Below are 9,332 nucleotides of genomic sequence, written 5' to 3'. Positions count from 1 at the left end.
ATGATAAGGATTATTACATTTATTAACATTATTCCAGGGCAAAGCTTTAAATCGGACCAGGTCTGCCACATGCAAAGCCATTTGTTGTTAAGTAATATTTAGTTCAGTATGGTTGAAGTTTTTTTTAAACAACTCTAACATGATGTTATTGGTTTCTCTAAGTGGCTGTCTGCTGACCGCTGCATGCATGTTCATATTTTCCTGAGTTAACTGCTGAGCGTTGACATGAACCAGAACAGCTCTCTCAGGGAGAAGCGAGTGGGTCCTCTGCACGGAGCTTTACTGACCTCTAGTGGTGAGTTACGTTATGACGGTTCAATACAATGCTTGCAAAACGGGTTAACTTAAATGATTAAGATCCAGTAAGTCCACAACATGATGAAGAATAGTTTAGTTTTACTGCTGTTGCACCATTTAGAAGTTAGATAATTTGGATCTAATACTTTAGCTGCTGGGATCCAAGAGGTTGAAGTCGATAGTTTTTAAAAGATTTATTTTTGGGACTTCTGTCGTGATGTTTTCTGTCCATGCCATACAAAGAGCCAAAAGATTTCCCATGATGCTCTTGGCCGAGCATCTTTGACCTATTTCTAAATTAGGTCGTATTTAGCTTGTCAGAGGTACTTAAAATAAATAATTGGATTAATACTTCTACTAGTTTGTTAGGTTAATCCTGTGTCCCAATGTGGGGAACTGTGACATATACAAGGGTGCTGCTATCTTTATGTGATGCATCACTAAAGATCAAATGAACAATTAGTTGGTGAGCAAACATCTTTATTAATAAAGGCTTTATCTGTTGACATGCAACCTGGTTGAGTACCGTTGATTGCAGCGATAGAACCACACACTGGATATCAGGCGAGATTAATTGAATACTCTAAACATGCACATCAAATGTAAATTTCTCTATTTCTTAAACCGGGTGAAAAGCATCTGAAATATTGGATGAAGAACACAGATCACTGAAGCGTTTGAGCAACTCGTGTCATTGCCTTTACAGGGAGTTGTGGTTCTGTGGCATATTATCACATCTATGCAATGGAAATTATTCAAAAAGAGGCAGTTGGTGATGCACTAAATTGTCATAGAAAGTTGTTGCAGGTAACTATGTTTTCAGTATAGTTAAGTTTACGTCTTCATGTAAGGTAATAATACTCCAAACCACTGGGGGCAGCTTTGCTTACTCTGATGGTTTGCATGAGGCCAAAGTACACACACAAGTTCATTGGTTGATGATGTTCTGGCAGGTGAGGAGAACTCTGGTTGAAACAACTGAGTGTAACAATGGAGATAAAGAAAAAAAAATCCCCAGAAAAACTACTGTCTATAATGATTCAATTTCAAAGTAATAACGCACATGAGTATTACAAGCGTGTGGCCATTCATTTATAACTGGCTGATGGGAACCCAAATTTATTTTTCAGAACCAATTTCATTGAACCGATTGGATGCAGATGTTGCTCAGCGGCGGACAGTGGTCCATCCGTCATCATCTGTCTCGTTCTTGATGCGGCGAGGGTTGTCTTTGTCGGTACGCCAGGCCTTTTCTGCCTCAGTCTCTTGCTCACTGTCTCTGGGACGCTCCTCCCGCTTCTCCTCGCCTCCACGACGCCAAGAAGCTCCTTACGGAAACAAGGACGCTCATTAGGTGATGTTCAACAGAAACACTTTGACTTTACAGGCAAGTCTCCTTCTCAAACACATGCTCTAGCAGAAATGAAGGTAAAAGCGACCTCTGCTGGTTGAATTCAACACTCCCATAGGGCACTGAATGTTACAGTAGGTTATGGTAAGACTACATTTCAATAAGAGCTCCACATATGTAAAAAAAAGTAAACAAGACTTCACATGAAGGAAAGGAAAACAATGATGCAACCAAGCTGTATCCCTGATATTTATGCAGCGGGTATGTTAGAAATCAAACTGCTTACCATCCTCTGTTTCTCTAGGTGGGGCCCTGACTTCACGCTCTTCCCGGATCTCTCTGATCGGACGCTCGACTCGCTCAACAGTCGGACGCTCAACGCGCTCAACAGTTGGACGCTCAACGCGCTCAACAGTCGGACGCTCAACGCGCTCAACACGCGGGCGCTCCTCGCGCCCTCCTCGGTCAGCCTCCTCTTTACGAGAGTCTCTCCAGCTGCTTCCTCCTTCCTCTGTGCCGGGTCTCCTCCAGACTCCCTCCTCTCTGTGAATAGATTGTGAAACCGCTTAACACAACTTGACTTCTTGCAGGAAACGTAGTGATGATGTACTCTGGATTTATTCCAAAAAGGGTATACGTCTGTGAGGCTCACCTGACTGGACGCCGGTCGCTGGGTTTTGGCTCTTCAGTATCATCGCCTTTCTCCCTGGACTTGTCCCTGGGAGGACCCCAGCTGTCCTCACGAGCCTTTTCCCGCTCACGCCAACCACCTGCAACATGAGCATTTTCTCATCATCCTGCTACAGTTTACAGAGAGCGCTGTATCGGTATTCATGGCTGAATCGATACAGGCTTACCAGGCCTGCCCAGGGGCTTCCAAGCTTTGCCATCCTCACCACGACGTGGAGCATCATCAAAGCCTCTCCTTCCACCCCTCTCCTCATCATCTCCTCCTCTCCTGGGACCCCAGGTGTCATCCACGCCTCTGCGAGAACCTCTGTCGTCATCAAAGCCACGCCGGCCACCGCGGTCATCGTCAAAGCCACGCCTTGGTGCACGGTCCTCATCGAAAGCACGCCTTGGGCCGCGTTCATCATCGAAACCTCTACGTGTACCACGGTCATCGTCGAACCCTCTGCGTATGGGACGATCCTCATCAGCGCCACGGCGGGGGGTTCTGTCGTCATCGAAGCCTCGACGGGGTCCTCTGTCGTCTCCACCCCTGCGGAAACCTTCTACCCTCCTGAGAGGAGCTTCTCTTTCTTCTTTGTCATCCTCCGATCTCCTTTCCCTGGAGAGAGCACAGGTATTGTTAAGGGAGCCAGTCATTTCTTCAACATTAACAGTAAACAAATATACATTTTTAAATAGAACAAAACAGGCACCAACACCTACTTGTCCTCCACACGCTTCCTCCACCCTCCTTCTTCCTTCTCAGGCTCCTTATCAACGTCCTTCTCGCCCCAATCCTGTACAAGCAAAACATATCGACCAACACATGTTATTACAGCAACATCACTTTGAAAGGTCTTTATTGGGATTTCATTTCTATTCCAGGCACTATAGTCACTATATTCCTGGGTAAAATAGCTTGATCAACATATAGATAAATGACCTATAATTCACATTGCTTTTGTCAGCATCAGTAGGCCCTCCCCATGAGGCAAGAAATAAATGCTAATGTTTGTACCTTGGGTTTGTCCTCAGCTGGGACCCGTTTCTCTTCATCACGGCGGCGCTCTCGCTCCTCAATTTCCTGTTGACGAGCGCGCTGCTTCCGCTCCTGCTCCTCGAGTTTGCGAAGACGCTCCTGGTACTCCCGCTCCTCCTCCTCTCGCTGCTCCTGTTCAATGCGTTCAGCCTCCTCGCGCTCTGTAAGAGAAGCACAACAACATGTGGTCAAACCTTGACAAAATAACAGCATTAAGCCCTGGTAAAAATAAAATGATAAAACAGGCTGCAATATACTTAGAGTGGCCTCCCTGATTGGAACTTTCTTGACTGATAATTGTGATGTCCTATTTTAATACCCAGGCAAATGAAACAAACAATATCTACAACTGCTAAAAAAACCACCACATATCATCCTCCGCGTCTTAGCATGGAAGTTGAAAACAGAAATCAATGTACCTTTCTTGAGCTGCTCCTCGTGGATACGCTGAGCGTCTTCCTCCTTCTGACGGTAGTAGTTGTTACGCCTGTCCTCTTTGCGCTGCTTCTTCCTTTCTTCCAAGCGCTTCTTCCTCTCCTCCACCAAGCGCTCCTCAAAGGTTTTCAGTTTCTCCTTCAAAGACAGAATTGTGAGTTTGTTACCGCTGCACCCTAGAAAACCACTATTTCGCTGTGTAGCATCTATAGCCCAGCAGGGGGCACTTAAGTTACATTTCAATGCACGAGTAAGAGGAAAAAGCAAATGACTGCTGTTGTAAGTTACTCAACAAGAGCTGATGAAAGGAATAAAAAGTCTTACCTCATAGATGAAGCTACGGGCAGCAGTTATTTTGGACAAGAAGCTTTCTTTGTCCTCCATCATCCTGGACATGCGCTTCTTGTGCTCCAGAGCTTTCTCCCGCTCGACTTTCATGTTACTGATCTACAATAAGAAAAGAAAAACAATCTTAAATTGTAGAAATTCACCTGGGTGTATTTCATTCATTAGATTAATGCACCCGTTTGTTTTGTTTAAATCTACATACCCTCTCCTCCTCCTGGAGCTCCCATAGCTCCATGTCCTTGATTCGCTGCTCCTCATAAGCCTGTTTGATAAGAGGAATCTCCTCCAGACGTTTGGCCCTCTCAAAGTAGTCAATCTGGAGAGAGAGAATGATTAGTGTTCAAATCTCACCTCAGTGACTGCTGTTTTCGCTGATGCATCACTTAAGTTACCTTTTTCTCCTGGTTCTTCAGGCGCTCCTGGAGTTCCCTCTTCTCCTTCTCCAGCTGCTCCACCTGTTTGGCCATGATGAAGTCAGGGTCCAGCTCCTCGAGGTCCTGTACAAAACATTTGTTAGTCTCAACTTTAAACCTAATATAACAACTTGTATTGCAACCTAGGGTTCAATCTATATTACCTCAATATCAATATCCTTGAAGGCTTTGGCTCCAAGCTCGGTCTTCTTGATCTGCTCCAGCCGCTCCCGGACTGTCTTCTTCTTAATCTGCTCGTGCTCCTGCATGATGCGCTCCTTCTCCCTCTCTTTGGCTTCCTGGCGCAGACGCTCCTCCTCGGCCTTGCGAACCTTCTGCATCTCAGCTTCGCGCTGCTCCAGCTCTTCCTTCTCACGCTGAATGTTCAGGCTCTCCAGGCGCTCCTTGCGCTCTTCGATGGTCTGTCTGCGAGCCAGGATGCGCTGGTGATCCTTGCGTGCGTTTTTCAGATAGGCAGCCATTGCCAGCTGGCTCTGCTCCTCGCGCTCTTGCTTAGAACGACACACATTTGAATGCTGTTTAGTATATAATTAATATCACATGAAGATACTTGTATCTGCAAGTAGGTAGTAGTTGGTTTTTCTGTGTGTCTGTATAGGAGAGCTCAGTAGGGAGGGAACTCACCAGGATGGAGGCAGGCTTGATGACCTGGATGGCCTTAGCCAGAGAAGCAGACATGGCAGTCAGCTGGTTCCTTATCTGCGCTGATGGCATGTTCTGCAGGAATGGACCGACAGGGGCATCTTCTTTGGTCGAGTAGTTCAGGTCGGAGCCAAAGCTCAGAGTTCGAGAGGTGTGGTCTATGCGGACCTACAGGGAACAGGAAATATTTGATTAACTGTTCAAAAGTAAAAATAAACACACTCCACTGTTACAACATTTTAATACGTTGATCAGTAGTTGATGGATCTCTCGAGGTTGACCTTACCTGCAGATCACAGTGCCGGGCAGCATCCACGATGGAGCGCTCCAGCTGGAAGGCGTCCACAAATGGAACCAGGGAGGCCAGGCGGGTGAACTCGATGCTTTGATAGATCTGTGCAACCTAATAAAACCAATGCAGAAAAATGAGAGGGATTCAGCTATTACATCGTAGAAGGGATTAAGAAGAGCATTCCAGGGGAATGAAAAAGACTGGGGAGAATTACCTGCTGCAGGAGCCTCAGGATGGTATTACCCTGCAGGTGAGGGACATAGTGCTGCAGATCAGACTCCTTCTCAGCCTGGTCTTTCACCCAGTTCAGCACCTGGGGGAGAGTAAGTTTGTTAACATTAATCCATTGATACATAACCAATTACAATCAATTAATCCAATGCTTCAGCTATAAACTGCAACTCAAACTACAAACATTGATTGTATAATGTCCTTATTATAAAGCTGGTTGTGGCAAAATTGTTTACCTTGGTCACTCGTCCGCTCAGCTTCAGAGGATGAAAGTCTACCTCGAGCCAGTTGTACAGGTCTTTCACATCAGGAACAACGTACTGCAGCAAGTTAAATCTCACCTAGAATGGAGCATTACCACAAAAACATATCAGCAATATGTAGTAGCAGCCTTACAACAGCAGGTTAAAGCCACATTTCAAAACCATTTACTTAAAAACTTTGGAGGAAGACTGTTGAAACCTAGAACTCATAACAAAGCTTTCGTATGCAGATGCTGTACCATGTCATTGATGAGACTTTGCCGGGTTGGTGGAGACTGCAGGCCCAGGAGGGTGGCCAGCCGGCGTTGTTTTTCAACAATGATGCCGTCCATGTCCAGAAGCCGCGCAATGTCTGTGCGCTCGGGGGTGATGGGGATAGACAGCGTGGCCAAGAGGACTCTGGTGGACATCCTGAAGATCCAAAGTAAGCATCATTTACCATTTATTCACTACCAGGACAAAAGATGTGCACAAATCTACAGATAGTAAATAAAATACCTCTGCATCTCATCTTGGGTCAGATTCTTACGCATCTCCCTTGAGAGGTGATAGAGCCGGTGGAGGGTGCAGGCGTGGAAGAGAGCGTTTCCAGATTTCCAGAACACAGTCGACACCTTGTTGTAGTAGTTGGCCATCAACTGGGGCTTGGGAGGCTTCTTGGAAAGAGCAAACAGGCCATGGATGTCTTCAACAGCCTTGAATGCTTCCTGGAAAAGAAAAACAGGACTACATTTTTATCAATACTTCATTTTCACATTTTTACATACACTGGAAGACATGTATTTACTATACTGGCTTTTGGTTTTCATACAGAGCATACACTTTATATTACAAGCCGTATTAATCTTTTGAGAGAATCAGTGTCAGGTGCACCGACCTGCCAGAGCTCCATGCTGATGGCGCTGTCCAGCTGCACCAGGCGAGTCTCCAGGTGCATGGACTGACTTTCCGGGTTGTTCAGGTTGATGGCCGTGCTCTGGTTATGGTGGCGCTGGATCTGACCCAGGTGCATACGCAGGTTGTCACACAGCTTGCGAAACTCTGCTTTACGGGTGTACTGCAGGCAGAACTTGAATGCTGCAAAAAAGATCATCAGTTATTATCAATATTTAGTTTGTAACATTCAACATTTAATATATGAATATCGATTTGATAGTTTTCTGTTTGACTCTATTTATAACTTGTTATAATCTTGTTAAAAACACTTACATAAAAGCAGTTTTCACATTAAAAACTCAAATGTTTATTTTATAATGAAACCTTTTGAATTGGTTGTTTTAATTTAAATAATTTGCTTCATGAATGGGAAACTTGATTTATTTAAAAACCAGGTGCTGATGGTTTATGTACATAGGTTATCACGTGTACATATGGTAGCCTTAAGAAATATCACAAGCAAATCAGACATTATAAAATGTAATAAAAACAAAACATTCTTAGTAAAAAGTGTTCAATGTGTGTCAATACCTTGCTGGGCGATGTCATGGTACAGGCGCTCCACCTTGGAGTTGTTCCTCAGCAGGTCCAAGCACTGGCGGTAGGACTCCCACAAGAACTTTACCCAAGGAGTGAGCAGCAGGCGATCGGTTCGATCCTGAGTGTCCTCTCCACTCACAGCACTCAGGAGAACACTAAAGGGACAATAATTATCAAGCATAAGCTCATTACGTTATACACTTAGCTGTGAAACCAGTAAACTGTATAGCACAATCATCTGACAATACGATAAGTTTAGATTCAGTCTTTTCAATCTGTAAATGAAAGGATATCTAAGAATTGATATTAAACCCTTTTATGCTTCACAGAAACATATTCTGCATCTACCATTTGATCATCCTCACCTTTCAGGAGTCTGGATGTTGTCCAGATCCTCAATATCCAGGACCATCTGCTGGGACTCCCCCTTGGCCGTCTCAGTCTTCTCCTCCGCCAGCTTCAGGTAAGCCCTAACCACATCTTCCAGAGATTTGATGTTCACCTGAAAGCAAGAGGGATGTTCCATGTTATACCAAAAAAATTCTGACGAAAGCAACTACCCGACCTGTACAAACACAAGACATTTCACACACCTGCTGGCAGATGTTCTTGTACTGGTAGAGACCCTCCTTGGCCAGGTGGCTCTTGCGAAGATCCACGCAGAGCTCCAGGTATTTGAGCATGATGGGCTCGTGGATCTTCTGCCATGTTCGATGTTTCTTGCTTTTGATGACATCGTACAAAACATCCAAAGCCGGCTGCTTCTTTCCAACCTCAAGAAACTCTGTGTAACAAATCCAAAAATAAACCAACATTAGCTTCATCACAGAGCAATACTAACCATAGCGTAACCACTAAATCATAGCATTTCACATTGACTCTATTACCATGGTTAGCTAAATCAGCCTGACATTCTTAGGCCCGTTGTGCTTGGTGAACGTGACATTAGCATTAAAGCTACAAGAATAAAAAGTACCATTAGCCAAGGCATTGTCAAAACAGTATTAAAGCTGTCACAAGTGTTCACGGTCAACTATCGACCACCTAACTACATGCATATTATGTCACTGCCTAAATCAATTGTCAGTACCACATACTTCGCGGGGCCGGTTAGCTTAATCGCGCTTTGAAGAGATCAGGCACCCCCGCCTTAGCATGCTAGGCTAACTAGCGGAGCATTAGTGACGAGGCTAGCTAGCGTTAGCTTGTTAGCAGGAATGTCTGACATTTGAACAACATGAACTTATATTCCCACTTACCGTTTGCTCGTTTCAGAGCATTCTCCGGCCTTTGAAAATACGCCGGCATGTTTGCGGCGTTCTAGTGAGACTCAAATTGGCTGAGTTGAGTGAATTTTGACAAATTTCACCAGTCCATCCACGCCACGCACTCACCCGCTGCTCCGGTGCTGGCTGAGAAAGGAAGAACCTCGTGAGCGGCCTAGCTAGGGTTGCCAGTGGAGTCATGCACTATCCCTCTTTCACGTGAACGGAGTGGGGCAAAATATTACAATTAATATTAAGGATTAACGCATCCGTATTCTCAGGACGTTTAAATCTTAATATTTATACATGTAAAATGTGTAAACTAATCACTGTCTGTGTTTGTTTGTCTATATCTTAAACCTATTTTGTAAAAATTGAATCATTTAGGCTCACCTTTTATAGACTACAATGGTTAAGAACTGTTAATAACAGCCATTAATTATCTTTGGTGTTTGTGTGAGTTAATACGTTGTGGTTTCCACATTTGTTCTGTTAGTGAAGTAGTTTGTCTGTATGTTTGACCCAATGTTATTGGGTGTCACATCATTTCTACCTCACTGGTAGTGTCAGTTCATTTATACAGTATC

At 44.5% G+C, this 9,332-nt stretch overlaps 1 protein-coding gene across 3 annotated transcripts; it reads right to left on the bottom strand.

Moving 5' to 3' along the window:
• Positions 1-760: 760 nt before the first annotated feature.
• eif3s10 (eukaryotic translation initiation factor 3, subunit 10 (theta)) lies at positions 761-8,906 on the bottom strand. Of its 3 annotated transcripts, none has more exons than XM_063874779.1 (22): positions 8,740-8,906; positions 8,074-8,264; positions 7,846-7,982; positions 7,472-7,635; positions 6,882-7,081; positions 6,503-6,711; positions 6,244-6,415; positions 5,978-6,082; positions 5,725-5,823; positions 5,505-5,621; positions 5,201-5,386; positions 4,720-5,067; positions 4,535-4,639; positions 4,345-4,458; positions 4,119-4,241; positions 3,779-3,932; positions 3,339-3,520; positions 3,044-3,117; positions 2,506-2,939; positions 2,301-2,418; positions 1,935-2,191; positions 761-1,625 (listed from the first exon to the last, which is right to left on the bottom strand). In XM_063874779.1, exons 1-22 carry the CDS (start codon positions 8,786-8,788, stop codon positions 1,465-1,467), a joined length of 3,699 nt encoding a protein of 1,232 aa, XP_063730849.1. In that variant the 5' UTR covers positions 8,789-8,906; the 3' UTR covers positions 761-1,464. The 3 variants fall into 3 exon arrangements, with proteins under 3 accessions (XP_063730849.1, XP_063730850.1, XP_063730851.1); XM_063874780.1 differs by having other exon boundaries at positions 761-1,622; XM_063874781.1 differs by having other exon boundaries at positions 2,545-2,939.
• Between the last annotated feature and the right edge of the window lie 426 nt (positions 8,907-9,332).

Source organism: Eleginops maclovinus, chromosome 22 (assembly GCF_036324505.1).
Source record: "Eleginops maclovinus isolate JMC-PN-2008 ecotype Puerto Natales chromosome 22, JC_Emac_rtc_rv5, whole genome shotgun sequence".
Taxonomy (NCBI): Eukaryota; Metazoa; Chordata; class Actinopteri; order Perciformes; family Eleginopidae; genus Eleginops; species Eleginops maclovinus.
The sequence above is the reverse complement of the archived record's forward strand: the minus strand, read 5'-3'. Positions and strand labels throughout refer to the sequence as shown.

Excerpts from the sequence above, each read along its gene's own strand:
- eif3s10 (XM_063874779.1), bottom strand. The coding sequence starts at position 8,788 with ATGCCGGCGTATTTTCAAAGGCCGGAGAATGCTCTGAAACGAGCAAAC. Across the intron at positions 7,082-7,471 it reads CCATGACATCGCCCAGCAAG|CATTCAAGTTCTGCCTGCAG; the intron begins GTATTGACACAC and ends TCTTTTTTGCAG. Across the intron at positions 1,626-1,934 it reads ACCTAGAGAAACAGAGGATG|GAGCTTCTTGGCGTCGTGGA; the intron begins GTAAGCAGTTTG and ends TGTTTCCGTAAG.